The sequence below is a fragment of the Parasteatoda tepidariorum genome, chromosome 12, assembly GCF_982258835.1.
Source record: "Parasteatoda tepidariorum strain Cologne lab strain chromosome 12, Ptep-v5.0, whole genome shotgun sequence".
In the NCBI taxonomy this organism is placed as follows: Eukaryota; Metazoa; Arthropoda; class Arachnida; order Araneae; family Theridiidae; genus Parasteatoda; species Parasteatoda tepidariorum.
Window position 1 is genome coordinate 65,500,216 of NC_141766.1, and position 23,399 is coordinate 65,523,614.

General features: G+C 29.6%; 1 protein-coding gene across 1 annotated transcript in view; it reads left to right on the forward strand.

Moving 5' to 3' along the window:
- Window positions 1-9,327, forward strand: part of LOC107439757 (thymidine phosphorylase) — a 36,360-nt gene extending 27,033 nt beyond the window's left edge. The window contains exons 5-8 of the mRNA XM_043055887.3: window positions 2,949-3,105; window positions 3,736-3,957; window positions 6,022-6,147; window positions 9,080-9,327. Coding sequence (XP_042911821.3) covers window positions 2,949-3,105; window positions 3,736-3,957; window positions 6,022-6,147; window positions 9,080-9,243 — 669 coding nt within the window. The 3' untranslated portion in view covers window positions 9,244-9,327. The remainder of the gene's footprint in view (window positions 1-2,948; window positions 3,106-3,735; window positions 3,958-6,021; window positions 6,148-9,079) is intronic.
- Window positions 9,328-23,399: the final 14,072 nt, after the last annotated feature.

The window sequence follows — 23,399 nt, forward strand, 5'->3', positions numbered from 1 at the left end:
AACATTTCTTTTATCAAATTTTACTTAAACATTTTAATAGCTAAAAATCAGTTGTAGAAGACTGCCTGCACCAGTATAGTATTTTTATGAGAACAAAATTTCTTTTATCAAATTTTATTTTAGCATTTTATTAGCTAAAATTCAGTTGTAGAAGACTGCCTGCACCAGTATAGTATTTTTATGAGAACAAAATTTCTTTTATCGAATTTTATTCAAACATTTTATTAGCTAAAATTCAGTTGTAGAAGACTGCCTGCACCAGTATAGTATTTTTATGAGAACAAAATTTCTTTTATCGAATTTTATTCAAACATTTTATTAGCTAAAATTCAGTTGTAGAAGACTGCCTGCACCAGTATAGTATTTTTATGAGAACAAAATTTCTTTTATCGAATTTTATTCAAACATTTTATTAGCTAAAATTCAGTTGTAGAAGACTGCCTGCACCAGTATAGTATTTTTATGAGAACAAAATTTCTTTCATCGAATTTTATTCAAACATTTTATTAGCTAAAATTCAGTTGTAGAAGACTGCCTGCACCAGTATAGTATTTTTATGAGAACAAAATTTCTTTTATCGAATTTTATTCAAACATTTTATTAGCTAAAAATCAGTTGTAGAATACTGCCTGCACCAGTATAGTATTTTTATGAGAACAAAATTTCTTTTATCAAATTTTATTTAAACATTTTATTAGCTAAAATTCAGTTGTAGAAGACTGCCTGCACCAGTATAGTATTTTTATGAGAACAACATTTCTTTTATCAAATTTTATTTAAGCATTTTATTAGCTAAAATTCAGTTGTAGAAGACTGCCTGCACCAGTATAGTATTTTTATGAGAACAAAATTTCTTTTATCGAATTTTATTCAAACATTTTATTAGCTAAAATTCAGTTGTAGAAGACTGCCTGCACCAGTATAGTATTTTTATGAGAACAAAATTTCTTTTATCAAATTTTATTTAAACATTTTATTAGCTAAAATTCAGTTGTAGAAGACTGCCTGCACCAGTATAGTATTTTTATGAGAACAAAATTTCTTTTATCGAATTTTATTCAAACATTTTATTAGCTAAAATTCAGTTGTAGAAGACTGCCTGCACCAGTATAGTATTTTTATGAGAACAAAATTTCTTTTATCAAATTTTATTTAAACATTTTATTAGCTAAAATTCAGTTGTAGAAGACTGCCTGCACCAGTATAGTATTTTTATGAGAACAAAATTTCTTTTATCAAATTTTATTTAAGCATTTTATTAGCTAAAATTCAGTTGTAGAAGACTGCCTGCACCAGTATAGTATTTTTATGAGAACAAAAGTTCTTTTATCGAATTTTATTCAAACATTTTATTAGCTAAAATTCAGTTGTAGAAGACTGCCTGCACCAGTATAGTATTTTTATGAGAACAAAATTTCTTTTATCGAATTTTATTCAAACATTTTATTAGCTAAAATTCAGTTGTAGAAGACTGCCTGCACCAGTATAGTATTTTTATGAGAACAAAATTTCTTTTATCGAATTTTATTCAAACATTTTATTAGCTAAAATTCAGTTGTAGAAGACTGCCTGCACCAGTATAGTATTTTTATGAGAACAAAATTTCTTTTATCGAATTTTATTCAAACATTTTATTAGCTAAAAATCAGTTGTAGAATACTGCCTGCACCAGTATAGTATTTTTATGAGAACAAAATTTCTTTTATCAAATTTTATTTAAACATTTTATTAGCTAAAATTCAGTTGTAGAAGACTGCCTGCACCAGTATAGTATTTTTATGAGAACAACATTTCTTTTATCAAATTTTACTTAAACATTTTAATAGCTAAAAATCAGTTGTAGAAGTCTGATTTCACCAGTATAAATTTTTTATGAGAAGAAAATAATTTTTGTGAATTATATGTAAACATTTTATTTGCCAAAAATTATTATGAGTTTGCTAACACCAGCACGTATTTCTTATGAGGATAAAAAATGTCCCTGTAATAGTTTATTACAACATTTAACTCGCCTAAACTTTTATCTTGTCAAAAGAGAATGAGTAGGCGCCATAACAATTAAATCACAAGTGAGTTCCGAGTAATATGCCTTAATATTACTTTTTCTCGTGACGTCGCATCAAAGTGCCACAGATTATTTATTAAGACTATTAACTTTAACCATTAATGAAGAACTCTTTTTTCCCGGAAGAAATGTTACTTTTTACAGGTATGTAAAAAGTAACATTTCATTAACGCTGCTAATTTCACAATGGCTATAATCTGCGCCATGATGGCTCAGGAGATAGAGCGTTAGCCTTCCAATGTAGTGAACCGGGTTCGAATCCCAGTGATGGCTGGTCGATACGAATTCTTCATCCAGCTTGCACCGACCAAAGTGCTAATGTAAAATATCCTCAGTGGTTGACGGATCATGGATTAGAGTTCCCTTACCGTCAGGCTAACCGTGGGAGGCTTTCGTGGTTTTTCTTTTCATGTTACGCAACTTCTACAACAGCTGTGTGAATTACTAGCATCAAAAAGTCCTCAATGAAAGCTAATTATCCCAACTTTTAATTTAAGTGTTCCCTTATATTCTGGGTTCAAAATTACAAGGCTACGTATCAAAAACTGGTTCTATTGTTATAAAATAAGATAAAATAATAGATCTCGTGAAAATATTTTAGTTTGAATGGTCTGACATGCAGCTGTAAAAATTATTTCAAAGTTTATATAGTCAGCAGCTCCATCTGTTGACAACCTTTGAATTTAATTTTGAAAAATTCGTAAGAAAACTCTATTTACTCAGAGGGAAGTAGCAGACCCAGTTTATTAAATAGTTCAAATGAAAATGCTTGCGAACACTCAGTTGATAGTAATCATTTTATATTTTTGTGCTATTTCAGTTGATTGTTTGGTGAAAAAAAATTGTGTGTTCATCAAATTCTTTTAATTATTGTAAATATTAGGTTAATGCATCGAAGAGCGTTGATGTTGTTGCTTTGTTAACATCAATGGAAAATCCTCTTGGAAGGAATAGTGGGAATTCTTTAGAAGTATTGGAATCGATAGAATGCTTAAGAGGAGGAGGGCCTGACGATATCTTACAGCTTGTAACTGCCTTAGGTATGAATCTACATTTCATTTTCTTTTTACTATTTACTTCCTTAAGACATTTTCATTACACAAAAATAGGCTTAAAAACAATTGTTATTTGTGATAATTGTACTGCAGATGCATTATAAGATTCAATGTAAAATCTAATTTATCAGGCGATACTATACAGCTTTATTGTTTTTACGCGACTGAAACCGGTTTGCACTTGTTTACGTTCGCGTATCAACTGGTTAAATTCGACGATATTTAATATAAATTCAATGATTGGAAAAATTTGAGGCTATATTATATAAATATAGAATATTTATTATATCAGGTATTATATTAATATATTATAATAATTCGACAAAATTATTAGACGCACTGTAGTGCTTTAATAATTGCTTGTTTTGAGCGAGTTTATGTGCGATACTTCTTAATTATACATACATGTAATGGGTTTTTATTCAGGAGAAATTTCATATACTTTCTATTTTTATTTATTTTCAGCGTATTGCATTACAATGTTAACCAATTGATACACAATAATAAAAAAGTGCAAACCGGTTTCAGTTGTGTAAAAACAATACTTACTTTTGCTTTTACACAAGTTTACTTTTAAATAGTGTTTTTTACTATAAACTTATTGTATTTTAATAGGTGTTGAACTTTTACACTCTACCAAACACCTTGAGCGAGAAGTAGGTGCAAAACATATATCTGAAGCACTGAAAAATGGAGAAGCATTAAAGAAATTTTATGATATGATTATATTCCAAGGGGTTTCGAAAAGCATTGCACATGAACTTTGTTATGGAGATTCTTCCCAAGTTTTAAGAAAAGCACCTTACCAAACGAATATTACTTATTCTGGCTTTGAAGGTAATGTGATTCTTTTATGGCATTATTTTTATATGTATTTCAATGTATGACATACTGAAACAGTCAGTATGTCATACATTGAATTGTATACATACATTGTATACAATTACATGTATACATACAATAAAATGAATACACATTCAATGCATACTTACATTGAACTATTTCATAGTTTGAAAAGCATATCATGTGAACTTTTTTATGGAGATTCTTTCCAAGTTTTTAAAAAAGACACTTTACTTTTTTTAAAAATACATCTAAAACTATTTCACAGTGCTTGCGAGTAAATTATTTTTAAAAAGTTGGAAACTGCGTAAACTCGAGAATGTAATTATCTAATCCTTGATGCAATTCCCTTTAATATATATTTATATACAAAGTAATTTTTAAAGGTTAATAAATTTACAAATGCGCTATAATTCTGGGCTTTTCTTCACATTTTGAAATTAATTTTACTGTTAATTTAGTGTTTGTTCTTAGTTTTTGAATATTGTTTAAGACATTTCAATTATACCATCTCACATAATTTATGATCTGAATACTCTAAGACGCTCCTTACTACCATAATTCTATATTTTTAGAATCCTTGTGAAAAATGAATTTAAAGAAAGAAAATATCAGAAGTAGCAAATAAATATTTATTATTGCAATTATTATTATATCAATATCAATATACAGTCCCTGGCCAAACTATTATACGCACAATAAACTTCTATGTAAATTCTTTATTGTTTTTACCCGACTGAAACCGGTTTGCACTTGTTTACGTTCGTGTATTATTTGGTTAAATTTGACGATACATAAAATAAATTTGACCATTGGATAAATTACATGATATGTTATATAAAATATGGAATATTTATTAAATCAGGTATTATATTAGTATATTATAATAATTCGACCAAATTATTGAACGCATTGTAGTGTTTAAATAATTGCATGTTTTGAACGAGTTTATATGCAATACTTTTATATTTAAACAGCATGTAATGGGTTGTTATTCGGGAGATTTTTATATACTTCCTATTTGTATTTATTTTTAACGTATTGCATTGCAGTGTTAACCGGTTAATACACGAACGTAAACAAATACAAACTGGTTTCAGCCATACGAAAATAATAAAGCTGTATAGTATCACCTGATAATTAAGATTTTGAATAGAATCTTTAATGCGTCTAATAATTCGTCTAATAATTTTTCAATCTAAATTTTCCGTCTTAGTGATTCGTCAGGTTTTCATAACATTTTTTTCCGCGCTTAGTTATCAATTTTCGACTCTTAATGCGCATATTTTTTTAAATAATTTTCGGCAAGGTTCTACAAATGTATATTAACGATATGGATTAAGGAAAACTTCGCGTAGGAGGATTCCAGTAAATGTTTTATATAATTTCGAATATTCTACACATGTAGAGTTAAAAGTTTTCTACAGAGCATCAAATTTGAGTTATTTAGACTGAAGCATGTCAAAATAAGAGTTCTTACGAACTTTGGGATATTTCTAACATCAATATAGTACCGAAGCATTTGAGTAAGTTTCAGAAATGTTCGACTTAAAAAAAATTCCAAATAATAATAATAATAACGATGATACTATCACTGAATAATAAAATTACATCTCTGTAAGTAGAATATGCGTCTCAAGATTTTATGATTTCCCACTCTCCTTACTTTTACAATGGGTTTGGCAAATCTTATTTTTTTCAACTCAAGTTCTTACTGAAACATGCTGTCGTTGGAAAAAAAGAAAAGATTTACAGAAACCATGATAAATGAGCGGCGAAAAGAGTGGGAAAATTGAGTAACCTTATGCTATACATAGTACCCTCTACTACAATTGCGTAGGTCCATATTATTTACCACGACTACAATTTACAGTTGTTTATAGTTCCGTAATATGTTCCTTTCTTGCAACATCGTGAAATAAATTATAAACAACTTAAATGTAGATTTTAAAATTGTCCTAAGTGAGGAATAATGTACTATAATTGAACTATAATTGCGCAATAATATACTATAATGGTTAATTCTAGTTTAATTTCAAAGTTTTTTTTCTTCTGCAGGTTACATCGAAAACATTGATCCATTAAAATTGGCTAACATATGGAAAGAAGAAGAATATATAAGTCAGAATAATCCTGGTATTGGTTTCACTCTTCTAAAGACTATTGGAGACAAAATATGCAAAGGTTTCTTCAGCATTTATTATTAAAGTTATTACTGAGATCTAAATTTGCAAATTGCAAGAGACAGGCATATAGCACTAGAACCAAGCAGTTATATTATTAATCATGAAAAGCTGAGATAAAAATTACCTTAAAATGTATAAATACAGTACTAATTGAACAAAAAAGCTTTGTATCAGCAACGAAAATTTGTTATGCGAATTTTAGTTTCTTGTCTCTCTCAGAGATATAACTCTCACTTTTGTCGATTCAGCAATCCTTTAGCAGTAGTTTGCTAATTTTGAGAATCATTTCTTCACGAAATTGCATGCTTTGTGACGATAAGCGAGCTCACAAATTTATGATGAAAATGTTTCCGCAACTGGAAACGTTATCGCAATGCATTGTGGGAGATTGTTTACTAGAATAAAGACTCTGAATCGAAAATAAAGTTTCAAGTTAAGCTGAACGGGCTGTATAGTGGTCACGGAATTGACCTCGTATTAGGAAGATCCGAGGTTCAAATCACGCAGCTGGAGTGTGTGTAATACACCTTTCTGTTTTTCATCTGTTGTGTCACTTGTATGAGGCCCACGTAAAGGTGATTTTACGAAAAATTAGATGCATCAGGAACTACAAGACTGATTTTTCTAATTTTTTTTTGTTCATAAAAATAGAATGACGAAATATTTTTTTAATTTTGTAGAAATTCGTTTTCTTGAAGAAGTGACGATAGTTATTTCATTAATTTGCCGAAATTTTTGCTCGGAGCATTTCTTTGTTTTTAACGAAACCGAAGAAAGTTTCGTGATATTTGAGTATCCAAATGGATACTCAACAGAATTAACAGAAATTAAAGCAGATTTTAGACTAAATAGTTTCAATATTTTTACTAACGGAATCTAATAAAGTTAAAAAGTATCTCAGAAAAATGTCACGAAAAAAAGCAAAGTTAGAAAATCACGCTAAGTTCGGATCTTATAATGAATTGTTGATCATATAAGCGTAGACTTCTTACGAATTGTTTATGGTTTTTTCACTATGAGGAATTCATTTGAAACTTGCTTTGAAATGAAATATGAATATCATAATTTCCGAAAACAGCCATGTTCGTCCAGAAATACTCATAGAAAAGTTTAAATAAAAATCTTGCATAGTCTAAAACACACAATGTTAAAAGCACACATAACTATAACACGCAAAGTTCAAAGAATACGAGTATATAGCGTAATTATTATTATGAATTCTCTAAAAAATTTTACGATGTATAATTAATTTAAGATTAATTTAGAATCAAAATATGGGTACTACAATTTCTGAAAACTTTTGTAAGAGTCCAGAAATACTTATAGAAAATTTTAAAAAAACAGCATCTTATTTAGGTTAACGCACACTAAATTCAGAGCGTAGAAACCGTTAAAATGATCGCAGACACTGTAAAAAAATTTTAAATAATTTTTTTATAAAGTGGAATTAATTTAAAACTGGTTAATAGCTAAATTTTCAGAGCTGAATTCTTTTAAACTGGTATAGAATATGAGCTGCACGTTTTTCGAAAACACCTTTGTATGCCTAGAAATACTCAGAGAAAATTTAAAGGAAAAATCTTAAATAGTATAGCGTTCGCAAAGTTCAAAACGCATCGTTTATAGCGTTATTTTAAGGGTAAAAAGTAAAGCATTTTCGAAACAGCCTACTGTGGGCCAGTGGCTCATGTAGGTCAAGGCCCCATAATTTTGTGACAAATGGAATGAACTCATCTTAGCTTAAATTAATCCCTATTAATTAAAAAATAAGATAAAATATATTACTCCTTTGGTGCCTGCTGCCTATGCTTTCATAGACTTAAGCTATAGCTAATTTATTTTAATCAAATTTACACGATTGATTATTTTATTTTATAACCGGCATTGAACAGTCAGCACAATTCTGAACTTAGGACTATCAATGTTCAACTCCGTAGCCTTGTAAATTTGAACCCAGTACTAGGGAACTCCTGGGTCAAGTATTGGGACAAGCTGGGATGGAATTATCCGCATTTGCGTTACCTGAGAGGAAAACCTCGAAAGCATCCCATGGTTAGCCCAACGGGGCAAGGGGATTTAAACCCATGATCTGTCTACCATTGAGAAAATTTTATGTCAACACTATAGTCGGATCATGGGTTAGAATCCACAAGACGTCGGACTAACCGATCGAGGTTCTTGTGGTTTTCCCTCCATATAACGCAAATGCGGGTTAGTTCCATCAAAAACTCCACCACGAAGGTTAGTTTGTTCCAATGCTTGATCTAGAAGTGTCCTTGCCTTCGGGGTTGGGTTCAAAATCGCAAGGTAACGGAGTCAAACATAGTAGTTGAAAACTCAGAATTGGGTCGGCCGCGTTGGCTCAAGGAATAGTCCAGGTGACCAACCTGCTGATTAGAAATAAGTAATCAGAGCGATTTAATCACTAACAGTAAGCGTTTCTTAAGCCCAACACTTGTAATTTTTATATTCCTTAATCAACACCCATAATTTTTATGATAAACTTTCTTAAAAATTAAATTCAAAATCTGCACTTTGAGGCGTTGCCAACTAATGTATAAGCCAAAAAAAAAAGAGAAAAAAAAAGAGTTTAATCGATACTTGACAAAACATTAACGAGGAAAATCATCACGAGATCAGAAAGTACCAAAACGTCTTTCATTGCTCTAGAAAATTGAAAAAAAGCGATAGGAAATTATTAGAAACATATCCAAATTTAATTCAGAAGATATTTTTATATCAGCTGTCACAAATATGTATATAATCTTCATCTGTGCTTAGGATTCCAAATTTATCTATAAAGGATGACATAGTAATTTACTGAATATCCCACACACGAAGAAAATTAAAATATATACTTTTTATTTGTAATGCTATCTTTTTTTGTGAAAATTTAAGTGTACTGATTGCAAATATCATTCTTTTCTTAGGTGATGCTTGGTTACAGTTCCATCATCATCAGTCAGAACTATTAAAATCTCAAGAAAGAGAACTCCATAGTGCAATAACTGTCTGTTCTGGAAAAGTAGAAAGGAAACTAATTGATAGAAGGATATATTACGAAGGCGATTACTTGGTAGTAAAAGAATTGTAATGTTCCACTAAATTGCTTGCTGCTTCTAATCTTTATAAATAATAATCTTTTAATCTTCATAAATAAATTTTCCGTTTTCGAAAATGTGATCTTTTTCTTTAACCTTGTCGACTTTCGCCAGTGTTAAGCAACAGCATGCTTTTCACATTGTTCAATTCAACGTTTTAACAATTCATTCTATCACAATCTTCATTCTATCACAATATTCAGCTTCCCGCCGGTCTGTAGCGTAAAAGCGCCAATCATTTAACTTTGATGAAATACTTTCGAGGCCGCTAGTGCGTCAACTGAGCTGAGGGGTTTGGTGAGATTCTTGCACGCCCATGTGCAACTCTGCTGCATTTTGCAGGATATTCTCAATTTCAATCTACAGTTTCCACCCTCTGATATCGAACCGAAAAATCTCTTCATCTTCTTATAATGGCTAATGTAATCAAGAAAAGAGTTCTTCGTCAGAAACTGGTTATTTTATCATGATCATGAAAAGTCTTTTAAAATTATTTTGCATTTTATTATTGTATATACTGCTTGAGAATATTTTTTGAGTGCTTATTTTTTGTTGATTGAGTTGTCTACGCACCCTGTTACAAAACTGGACGGAAATTCCAGAAAAAAGTAGACCTGAAATTATTTTTAACGTGTTTATTCATTCACAGTAAAGTTGTCCTCCAATGAATCCCTTCTCAAGTTGGGATTTACGACAGTGAGGAGGCGGACTTGCTTGCAAAAGAAGGAAGTGTTATTTTTTCTATCACCCCTCGGAAATTCTTGGCTTCCCGCACATGATAAGTACGATGGAAATTGTCTCTGCAATTCGATGATCTGCAACACAAACTGCATTAGCCAGGTTACACAGCGGCTACATCAAATGTTTACAATTTGTGGACAGGGAAGAGACCTGTCTTTAATTGCGCGAGGCTGTTGTGAAGGATGGTGGACTAGTTGTGCTGTTAGGGCGATGGACCTGATCTAGGCATTTTTGGACTAGGGGTGGACATGAAAAATCAACAGATCTTAAGTCATTTCTTGATTGCATAAGTAAAAATGTGTATTTACATGTATTAAATCATCAATTTGGCATCAGATATAATTTTTTTCTCGTCACTTCTTAATGAATTTATATTTGTGTTGGTAATGTATCAAATTTTTCCATACTTTTGGCTCGTCTTATTGAAGATCCTGTAACAAGAAGTATTGTTATTACAGTTATATAAATAACTACTGTAATAAATCTATATTTACTCTTATGTCTGAAAATGTGCAACGACTGACTTTGTTGCTTTATTTTCTCTATCGTTTGAATGCTAAATTATAACTTGTCTTTTTATAGTCAAAAATTATCCATAGCTTTTTAGTTGCTGTTAAAGTAATAAAAAATTTTGGCAGAGAAGATGAAATTTTGGGGCATAATTCAAAACTTGTGATTCTAAATCATATAAAACGTTTCAAGACAAAAAAAAAATAAATTGTGCATAGGCTAACGGTGTCGTACTATGGATTGATGCGTGGAACCGAATTAAAATTTTTGTTTCGTAGGTTAAAAATTGTCTAAAGTTTGTCCTAACCACAAAAGCTTTCAGCGGGTTAGCTAACAAAATTTTTGATGTGTGAATGATTTCCTAGGATGGGTTAACAAACAGAATTTTGGTTCAGGTTAAAAATTATCTAAATTTTGTTTTGGTTCATAACTTTTTTCGGCAATCGGGCTAAGGAAATAAGGAAATGGGCAAGTGAGCTAATGTTTTTTTTTAATATAATTAGACTAATGAATCGAATTCAATATCTGAAATTGTGTTTAAAAATAGCTTAGATTTATTTAAAGTTATTTCAGCCGTAATCCGTCTTTTATAGGTAAAAATATTTCTACAATAGACCAATGTTAGGACGAAAGATATGAACCTGTATTATAGTATTTTTTTGACCAAAAAATACTTATAAGCATTAACCTGCTTATAAGTATTTTTTGGTATACTTAAAAGCAGGTTATAAGCATGCATTCCCGCCACTGCCTTATGTGTACCGGGGAGTGGGATGGGGGTATTCATGAAAGTTAAGGATCCCCTATTTCACTACCAACGGCATGATGGTAATTTAATCAGCATTATGCATTGACCACTTACTTTGCTAATGGATTTGAAGCTGGATGGGCCTAAAGACGTTGGGGATCGAATCCCAGCTTTTCCCGAATACAGTTTAGTGCCTTTACCTCTGGGTCATACGGCTCTTCCTTTATTTTCTCCAAGAGAAAAAAAATTTAATTTGGTTGTCTCAAAAAATGATATTAGAGGAAAAAAGGGCTTACGATATCCGTTTTAAAAATGTCAGTTTTTATAAGTTAATAAAATGGTGATTTGGCTTTTTTCTTCCTCTTATTTTGATTAAAGATTTAAACGTTGTTACAAACATTTGGAGGTAAGAATACAGATCCTCTGTTTCTAGTTCCAAAAATTACTTGAAACTTGTTTAGGTTATAAAGTATTTTAGCTGTCTGGAATATTTTGATGGGTTAAAGCAGTTGCAATACGTGCGACAAATTGCACCATGCTTAATAATTCTAAGTATGAAGTCACTGATGAAAATGTTAAAAATTAAGAATAAAGGACTTATATCATTTGATTTTATAATGTAGCCATAGATTATAAAGTAAAAAAATTAAAATAAAATTATCAGCAAAATGCATTGCACATTACTCTATGTGTCATTTTAATATTTCAACGCTAAGTAAATCGAAAAAAAAATATAAGGCCGATACAATTATTACATCAATAATCAATGTGAGATCCTTTGTATTCAATTACATTTTACAATCTCTCATTTGTGGACCCAGATAGCGTTCGTAAAATGCTGGTATCAATATTTTTTTCGAGACATCTTGATTGCATAAATCATATCAGAGTTGCTTTTGAATTGTCTTTCTGTAAACGTGTCTTACTAATATGCCCTAAAGACTTTCGAACGAATTCAGAGTTGGCCACTCAAAGGATTTAGACTTCTTATGCATACTTTTTCACTTTACTCTTATGTGTTATTTAATTTCACATGTTACTTTTATTATGTGTTGCGTTCCTTTAAACGTTGCTCTACTTCATTCTTAACTCCATGTTCTAATGTGTTTTCCTTTACATTTTACGCGTTACTTTTACGCCCTTACTTTTCTTCATGCGTTACACGTTATGCGTGTTGCATTTACTTCCTTTAATCATTATTATTAATCTTCTTTTGTATTATTTTTAAGCGTTACTTTCCTCTATGCGTTAAATGTACCAGTTTACTTTTATCAGTGATTTTTTGTCAATAACTTTAGTTTTCTTTAGGAGTTACTTTGTAGCGTTACTGTCAATTTTCTTATGCTTTACTTATATTTTCATTCGTTAATTTAATATATTTGATTTTGGGTGTTACTTTTCTTTTAGTGTTACATTTCTGTGTTAAACTCCCTAATTTGTTGCTCCTTCCTTTTCTCATGCGTTGAATTTGCTTTTTTATGAGTAGCTTTTAAGCTTCTTTGTAACTCCGTATTTTTTTTTAGCTTTACTTATCTTATGCATTACTTTTACTCGCAACTTTTTTCTTACTTTTACGGCTTTTAATTTCATTTTTGCCACATTTTAAAACTGTGTCAGAATAGGCAAGATTTACTCACAGTTCATTAAATTTAATTCTTTGTTACGCTGAAATTTATTTAGAAACTTCTTTATTTTAATTGGATAAAATACCATTCTTTATCAAAACATTTCAATAAAACGTTTATTTATTTAATACTACAGGGGATTCATCTCGAAATTGTTTTATTACCTTTATTAGAAAACATAATTCCCTATCAGGATGTTACAGTTAACATTATTCACAATTCATTGATTAAAAAATTTTTAACCTATTTTTTTAAGTCTGTGTCAAGATTTTAAATGCTTTCAGTAGAAAATTTTATTTTAATTAACTTATATCATAGATTTTTTTCCATATTGAAAGTTATTTTTTTAAATGGCTTATTATGTGCAGATGAAATCTTACCGTGACAAGCAAGCTTCCAGATTCATGCTTCTAACCGTCCAATACGCTGTTTACTGCCTTCGGGATTTCTCAGATAACTCTTCACTGAAGCCGCTTTACTCTACACTTTCTATTTTACTTTATCGCTTTTTACTTTACTCCCCTTTTACGTTACATGCTTTTTACTTTTCTTTCTACTAAACATTATAAACTATATATTTTTTGTTCTACGTTTTACCTTATATTTAAAATTTTACCCTTCACCCTTTACTTTACTTCACACTTACTATTTATTTATTTTGTACACTTAATATTTTCTTCAATCTTTACTTTTCACTCTACTTCACATTACTCTTCCAAGTTTACGTTATATTTTGCGCTTGACTTTAGGCTTTACATATTATTATTTTTCCTTTTACGTTTTATTTTATACTTTACGCATCACTTCATACATTACGTTTCACCTTATTTTACGCTTTACCTTATATATAAGGTAAAGCGTAATTTATACCTGTAATTTATCACCTGTAATTTATACTTCACGTTTTACTCAGTCTTCATATTTCTTTTACTTTTCTCTTTATATTTTAGTCCTAACTTTAGATTTGACGCGTATATTTTAAGCTTAGTTTACTCTTAGTCTCAAATTAGTTTTAGTCCAAACTTAGTCATACTTTATTTACTGTATAATTTATATTCTATGGTTTTCTGTGCTTTCTACTTGACATTTAATTTAACGCTTACTTTTTAGTTTATACAATTTTTACATTATGATTTCCACTTTTTATTTTACGCTATACTTTACTTTACATTTTATGATTGTTTATGATGACTATTCTTGATTTTTTGTTTATGATTGCTATGATGACTGTTTTCTTTACTTTACATTTTATGATTCTTATATTGACCGCTTCACTTAAATTTCCGCTTAGCTTTTCATGTTTCATTATATTTTACACATATTTTACACATTACTTTACGCTATACTTTCTACTATGCTTTACTTTTTTCTATATTTCACTTTTTACACTTTCCGATTTTTACCTTCCACTTTTTACTTTACGCTTTACTTTTATGTATTTTACGCTTTCATTTAACTATTTTTTACTTACGATTGACTTTTTTTCTAATTTACTTTTTGCCTCACTTTGTGTCACACTATTTACGTAGCACTTTACCTTAAACTTCATATTTCTGATTTTTTCACATTTTACCACTCTTTATTCTCAGGTAAAATTTTTACTTGATATTTTGAATTCTACTTCATTTTACGCTTTGATCGCATTGCTTTTTTCCATAGGTGTTTTTAAAAAGTGCTCAATTGATTTTCGCCACAAATTATGCAAAAAGACCTAATCAACGATTTCACAATTAATTCAACCCCAATCTATTTCGGCCTACCGCCGGTCTGTAGTGTATGAAAACACCACTTGTTTTACATGTTTGATGAAATACTAGAGGGAGCTGGATTCAGCGGACTTTTGACTCTCATGTGCAACCCTGTTACATTTTGCAAGAAATTCTCAATTTCAGACTACTTCATTTTCCGCCTTCTGTAATAGAATCGAAAAACCTCTCGAATTACGGGGACCAACTAAGCATTGCCAATTTTTTTTTTCTCTTTCAGTGATAGAAAATTTTATTTCTCTTGCTATTTTCATCGTTTGTGTCTTGCCATCGTCTTTGTCAATGTAAATAAAACCATCAATTGTCAAAAACTTGCCAACCCCGTCTAATTATGATATTTTTCAAAGTGCCTAAAAATATTTTCTGATTGATTGAAAAGTGCTTATTTTTTGTTGAAAAATTTGGTTACGCACCCTGTTTAATTGGATAATGCACCATTCTTTATAGAGATGTTTATTTAATATTACAGGGGATTTTTCTCGAAATTGTTTTATTACCATTATTAGAAAACATAATTCCTTATCAGCACGTTACAGTTAACATTATTATTTATAATTCGTTGATTCAAAATTTGTTAACCTATTCTTCCTAAGTCTGCATCAAGATTTTAAATGCTTTCATCTCAGGAAATTTTATTTTAATTTACTTATATCGTGAATTTTTTTCCATAATGAAAGTCTTAAAAGTTGCTTTAACATAATTAAAAGCCCTCAAACATTTTTTGAACGAAAACTACCGCTTTTTTGCTTAAATTTCGACGAATATGTTGTAAGTCTTGATTGCCATTTCCTTTTAGTACACAAATGCTATGTATGCTATTAATAAATTGGGTTGATGCGTAAGTTCCCGTGTTTTTTTTTAAAATTTCTTTATAACTTTATTTTTTGATATAAATTAACAGCAACTTTAGCAATAATGTTCTCCATTGTTGTTTACGACTTCCTCCCAATGTTCAACGAGTTTTTTGATGTCTTTTAGATAGAAATCACACGGAAGCGTCTCGAAAAAGTCGCCCAACCGAGCCTGTAATTCGACGTCGTTATTGAACGAAACGCCGCGTAAAGCATTTGAGCACCTTCTGTGGCTTTGGCACCTCGATTAAACGCAAAAAGGTGATGTCACTTGTTTTTGTCGGCTTGATACTCCTTTTAAATGCTCTAAAAAGTAAAAAAGAAAAAAAGCGAAATACACTATTTTACAGAGCGAAAAATTCTCTTTCGAATAACACAAAAAATTATGCCAAAACATTTAATCTTCAACGCAAATTTTTTAAATTGAAAAAAATGTGGGACTTGTGCATCAACCCAATATATATGTTTATTTATAATGCATATTCCTTTTATTTCTTTGAAAACTTATATAAATACTGGCTAATATAAACACAAAGATTATTAAATTCTTCTTTTATAATTCTTACCTTTAAAAAGCTAAGACGTCGACTCTTAGTTGGATTTGTATACCAAAATAGTTTTCGAAAGCTGAAAAAAACACCCCCACTTATTGATTAAAATTATATAAATATTTATGCAAAACTATAGGAACCTTTCAAACTTTACTTAATGACACCACAGGGATGTAGATTTGTGATATACTTCTGCAAGCAATCGACGTTCCTCAGCTGCAGATTTCTTCAAATTAAAGAAGTAAATATAAAGACTTGAAATTTTTGCACGTAAACAATTACGTACTGCTAATACGGAATCACTAATACTTTAAGGCTATGTTATTACCAGTGAACAAACTTACAATAAGAGGTTTAACACCAATCAATTTCTACATAACCTTTTTGTTGGGCAACCTTGTGAGAAACGGCGGGAACTTATTTGAGGTGAGAAGGAGAAAAAGGGTGTACAAAATTGAAAAAAATATATATTTATTTTATTTGGACGTCTTCATACAAATAGAAATATTTTGTTATTTTTAAAGATGGTTCATTATAGAGATTTGAGAAGGAAACTCGCATTTTATTCAGAATTTTCCTACAAAATTGGAAATTCATAATTAATTTCAGCTCATTCGTAAATGAAGAGAGTTCAACCTTTATGAATAGATGACACTAACAATGCAAAATACCTATTAAAAAATTTTAATGTTAAAAAATATAGATTTAACAAGTAATATTGTATTAAAATTTTTTTTTTAAATTTTCTTTCTTTTAAATTTTCTTTTTTCTTAATTTTATTTCTCCTTGATAATTATTAAGTTGCTTTTGTACTATTCTTATCCTAACTGCTTATACTTGAAAAAAGGTGTCAAACATTTCAAGAAAGGAATTATGTAAAAAAAAATTAAGTTTATAACTAAAAACTTTTACCTTATTTTCCGAGTTTTATTTTATTTCACCTTGATAATTTTTTAGTTGCTTCTGTACTATTTTTTATCCTAACTACTTATATTTGAAAAAGGTGTCAAACATTTCAAGAAAGGAATTATGCAAAAAAAATTAAAAAGTTTAAAACTAAAAAATTATACCTTATTTTCCGAGTTTATGACTTTGGAATCACATTGAAAAGACGGTCACTTAATTATTATTATTTAAAGTAATTTAATATTTTCTTGAGCCGCGTTATTCTTAAAAGAATAAAAAATTTCAACTTTTATTTATTTTATTTAAAATTCAAGCCAATATTTACATATTTTCTCAATATGACCTAAAAGGAAAATATAAAAAACAAAAACGTCCTAGATACTTCAATTTTTGTAAATATTTTGGAATACGATTTTTTTTTTTTTTTTTTTTTACAAAACCGATTAAGATCTATTTCTGAATTAGAGCACCGTTATCGTTTTTTTAAAAGCAAACTCTCGTGCTCTTTTTTTGTTAAAAATTTATAGCCTTATAGTAAGTAAATTCACGAAATTAATTAGTAACATTTATGTGGGATAATTAGTTAATAACGCTTGACAGTATGAAAATTTTAAACAATTTGCAAAAATGAATTTAAGTCTGATCAGTTAAGTATTTTTTCTCACATGTTGGCTTTTACACTTTACCAACTTTAAGCTCCTGCGTAGTATAGTTTTATACTTAATTGTCACTCACAGTTCCAGTTATTCATGGTGTGTTTTAATATGCTACTAGTAAAAAAATTTTAAAGGAAATTGCACAAATGGTATATGTAAGACATATTTTTAATGCCTGGGATAGAGCACTCGACTTCCAAAGAGGTGACACTGGTTCGAATTCCGCAGCCGGCTTGCATCGACCACAATGCTGGAGTAAAATATCCTCAGTAGCAGACGAATCATGGGTTAGAGTCCCCTTGCCATCAGGCTAACCGGGGGATGTTTTCGTGGTTTGCCTCTCCATGTAACGCAAATGCGGGTTAGTTCCCTCAAGGAGTTCTCCACGAAGGCAAATCTCGCTCAATACTTGATCCCTTGTCTTCTAAATTGGGTTAAAAATTACAAGGCTACGTAGTTGAACATTGGTAATCGTAAATCCAAAATTGATCATCGGCTGTTCAACGTTAGGACGTTTCAACGTTTGTCAAGGAAAAGTCTCGTTGGCTCAGTGGAAAAGAAATTCTCTTCCTAATGAGGTGTCCTGGGTTCGATGACTGGTCTATATGGGTTCTACTCCCGGCTTGCACCAACCAGAAAGTTGAAGTAAAAAAATCATCTCTGCCAATGGGTTAAAATCCCTTTACCGTTGGGCTAATCACGTAAGGTTTTCGAGGTTTGTCTCACGATACAACGTTTTTGGTTTTCTGTGTAGGTGAAAAGATTTATTCGACATTTGTTGTCTTTTAATTTAACTTCGGGAAGCATGCTGAAAGTATCTTATCTTTCGAAACAATTAACAGGACCAGTTTGATGCAAAGCTATCACATTAGGAAGAAATAAAGTGTAATTTATTACTATATTGTCTTAAATCCTTTCTTAATAAAATGGTAAACATCTAAATAATAGTAATTTAATAAATTTATCAAGCTTCTGATTCAAAATATAATGACATTCTATTAGCAGTTCTGTAAATCTATTTCTTTAATAAACAAATATTTATTATATGAAGTGTATTTTTCTCATTTGTAATGTATACCAATGTTTAAAAAATATTTTTAAACATTGGTCAATCAATGAATCAGTAAAATAAATATAATATCAATATAATATATATAATATCAATATAATATAAATAATATCAATATAATATGAAATATCAATATAATATAAAATATCAATAGGGTGTAAAAATATTTTTACTTTCAGATAAAATCCTTAATTTTTTACAAGTTTTACAGACAATCTCAATCTTAAATTTCCCATTTCAAATTTTAAATAATGGCCATCATACAATATACAGAATCAAATATAGATTTTTTTTACTAAGAGGGATAAAAAAATTGTTAGGATAGTTATCGGTATCCAAAGTACAAATCGAATATTTGGTTAGGCCGAATAATATACTATAGGGAACAATACTTAAGCTAATTTTTTTTACTTTTAAAATAATGTGAATTTATTTTAAATCCGTTAATAAATTATCGTATAACAAATTAAAATGCTTACAAAATTTTCAAGTAGATATTAACAAAAAATCTATAAACTAGACAAGAACCACTTAAACCCAAAAACAACGGATTTGTATTTTATCATTAAACGTTAGCTCGCAACAATGGTTATTGTCAAAATAAGTTTTAGATACCTTTTGACCTATTAAACATAAGTTAATATTTTGCCTTTAAACATTAGCTCATTTTATTTTATGGTCAGCGTTGTATTTGTAGCCAATGTCAGCTCCAATTTCCGGTCAAACAATGAGACAAACTAGCCTTCGAGAAGGATTTTTTGATGGAACCTACCCATATTTGCGTTACACGGAGAAGAAAACCAAGAAAACCTCCCACGGTCAGCCTGGCGGCAAGGGGATAACATTAGCTCATTGTGGTAAGGCGTTAGTCTATAAAAGTGACTGAAAATTAAGTATCTTTCGTAAACATTTCTTATTACCTTTCTCCCCATTTGTCAGAAAAAATAATCTTAGAAACTTTCATTATATTTGCAAAAAACCTGAAAATTGATGTAGCATGAAGTTTAAATTTTTAATGAAACGATGATGTAATGTATTACGAAATACTGATCAATCCTATGACGTAATCTCATCATAAAAACAATCTATTTTGTAAAATGCATGGGAAAACAATTAGATCAGAAGAGTTTTTACTATACCAGTAGAAACTGGCAAAATCCAGTAGAGTTGGCAGCTATGCATTTCAGATTTATTCAACTATTTCTTAGTCAATTTCAAATTTTCCTGACACACCCTATCTTGAAACTGTCTGCTTTCTTTAGAAAGGTAACTTTCTTAAGATAAGGTTTAAAAAAAATTGCTAATATCTATTTAGACTTTCAAAAATAAATAAACTAGACTTACAAGATTGAGCAAGCCAAGACGAAACTGGTTTAAGAAGACGTTCATGACACTTGACATATCAATGTGCAGGGTAAAGATGAATTCTCAGGCAAATGAGGATCTGGTGCAAAAGAAAAGCATTGGAAGGAAGAGCCTTTCCTGAAATATACATAATATGCAATAACTTCATGTCCTTCAACAAAACACATGGCTGACAGCATGGACAGGAAAAAATCCAGTACACCTTACGAAATAATATTAATTTCATGATAACTGTCGCAAAATATACTAAATATTTTGCGTATAGGGAATTACAGAGATTTTTATTATGAAAATACAAAAACTGCAATATTTTCCAGTTATGATTGACATTAAATATATTTGAAATATTATGTAATAATTTCAAATATCAATAGGCATTTAATTCATCAAACATTGTTCGAAGATTTTTTAAAAATTAATTTAAAAGGAGAGTTCTGAATAAAAATAAACTGAACACAAAAATGTTTTGAACGGATTTCTAAAAATGAGATTACTTATTTAAATCAAGCAATAACCTGTACAAAAATTCTATTTCAAAGGAAACTTAGTGAATTTTAGAGGATTTTCTGAAAAGTACAAAAGCTAGGAGAATTGAGCCAGGAGAAGTTGGCAATGAGCACATACATTTAGTGAAGTAAAAAATATGCAAATTGTAAATCTTTATCTAAAGATAATTTCTTTAAACCATTATGCGTACTTATTTAAACTATCAACACTCAACATACTGGAGCACTGACAATCTGTTGAGGAATAAGAGAATTATTTTTGCCATTAGTGAATATTTGATCGCCCAAATTTTATTTTTTAAATTTCTTCGACAAATACGGAGAAATTTGAGAATATAGGGGTAAACAGAAAATAGTCGTAAAACACAGGAGTCTTCGTTAAAAAACAAGAGACTTGACGGGTATACATATAAATAATGATTTAAATCTATACATAATGACCTAAAAACATATTCCTCCAAAATATAAAGGGTTCCCACTTCAGATTTCCCTGACTTGCCCAGAAATTTCAAGTAAATTTCAATCAAATCCAGACAATGTTTTATCTATACCATGTAATTTTTCATTAGTTTTTTATTTCTAAGGCTTATTGTGTTATTAGATTTTTTGAGGAAAAAAATATCTTTAAATGAGCCAGTTTCACTAAAATACGAAATTTTTACAACAAATAATTGTAATAGACATGGGAATTATTGAACTTGAATCTCAATAACTGATTACTGTTATTGACAATTCTAAGATTGGTTATTTTTCAGGCATGACGCAAAAAATTTTCAGGTTTCTGAAAAAAATTAAAATTTTTCCCGACTATTCCCAGCTTTTTAAAGTTAAAATAAAATTCCCTGAGAATTCCAGGTTTTCCCAGACCCGTGGGAACCTTGATATCATTAACCTGTTTTTAGTAGCTGGGCAGAATCTGGATTATGATATGTAGAATTATTCAAAAATATTATTACAAATATTAAATATTATTTACCATTTAGTGCAGTATTTGAACAGGGCTTCACTCAATTCTCTCTCTATTAAAAAATCGGAAGGGCTACTGTTTTGGGCGTACAACTTAACGTTACATTTTGTTTTGTAGAGCAAAAACAATTTAGAAACTTGAAATTACGCAAGTGAATATATGTAAATGTACAAGGAGTATGACAAAAGAAAAAAAATAGCATTCAAAAATTCGTTTTTGAATTTTAAATGTTTAACTTGTAGGAAAAAATACTACGTGGACCGCTCTACAGAATTCAGGAATACAACTTCAGAGTTGAAACTAGGTATGCTGAAAAGGTCATACTTGTTTATGAACAGTGTTTTTTTCTTCTTTATTTTGAAATTCCAATTTGTTGAAAGTTATTGCAATTTTAAGTGTTTTTTATCTTTTTTTTAAAATTGATTTAAGTTACTTTTTGCTCTGCTGCACAAAACTCTGTAATGTACTGTGACAATGTCGCCATGTCGTTGCCACGGGGGTATTATTTATACATTTTATCTGAGTTTTGATTGGTAAATAAATTTCTTTAAAAGAAAAAATCGATTTAATAAAAAAAATCTAATTTCCTTGATTTTTTTTTAAAATTTCGATACTCACCCTCACTCTCTGATTTTCTGAGTAGAGACTGATGTCTAGAAGGGATACACAGAACAAAGTTCACGTTGGGCTGGAGAGACCTATCTGAACCTTTAAAAGAAAATACAAAATCCATTACAGTTTGATCTATGGTAAGAAAAATGTGTATATATGAGCATATTTATTGATTGCTAGCACTTTTTGCATTTAAGAAATTAAAGCTCCAGTTTTATGACAAAAAAATTATAAACTTCTTTATTGTCTTATTTTATGAAATTTTGATACTTACATATTAAAGCATAATTGAATAAAAATCAAAATTATAAATTATATCATTATCAGAAATAAAAACGCTGTATCTATATTAGTAATATAATTTTAGAACAATATTGCTAATATAAATCTAGATTCTTTACACAGATTTGGATAATTGAGTATTAAGAAAATATAAATCTGTGACTTCGGGAAAACAATGTGAAAAATTTTAAAATTATTTTTTTATTGTTTGTATGACTATTGAATATATGTGCCAGGTTATGTTTTGAAATATGAGGAAACCAGAGACGAAACTTATTCTTTTTGGTCAGCAATGCTTTGAAATTGAATGAATATAAGTACCGTCATTCGGGGCTACTTTGCGCAGGATTTCGCAGTTTTTGAACTTTGACATGTAAAAAAACTATGTTAATTCAAACTTTAGTAAAATTTATCGATATTATATTCATAACTGGACTCAGACGAGTGAATTTGATCAATATTGGCATTATTTGTATGTAATATTTACGAATAAAAAGTCAAAACACACCTTGCACAAAGTAGCCCCCAAATGGGGCTATACTTTGTGCAGCGATAGGAATTCAGCTTAATAATCATGTTTTCAGTAAAATATTGATATAAAATTGTTAAAAAAGTTAATTGTTGACATTTTTAAAGACAAAAACATCAAGATATGTAAAGATATTAGTTTGAAAATAATTTTCAGCGTTAAAAAACTATTTTTTTAAGGAATTTTTTCTTAAAAAGAATGTTTATTTCAAAACATTTGAGTTTAAACATAAGGAAACCATATACATTTTTAAACATTGAAATGGATGAAATTTTAAAAATAATAATTATTACATATTCATTAACATTTATAATATTGTTAAATTTGAACATAACATCCTTGAATGAACATGACAGAACTTGCTCTTCAGTTTCTGCCAAAATCACCTGATGTCCTATAAAATATATTTTTATGTGTTAAATCGTTTGATTAATTCATTAGAAAAATCTTTGTAGAAGAAAAATA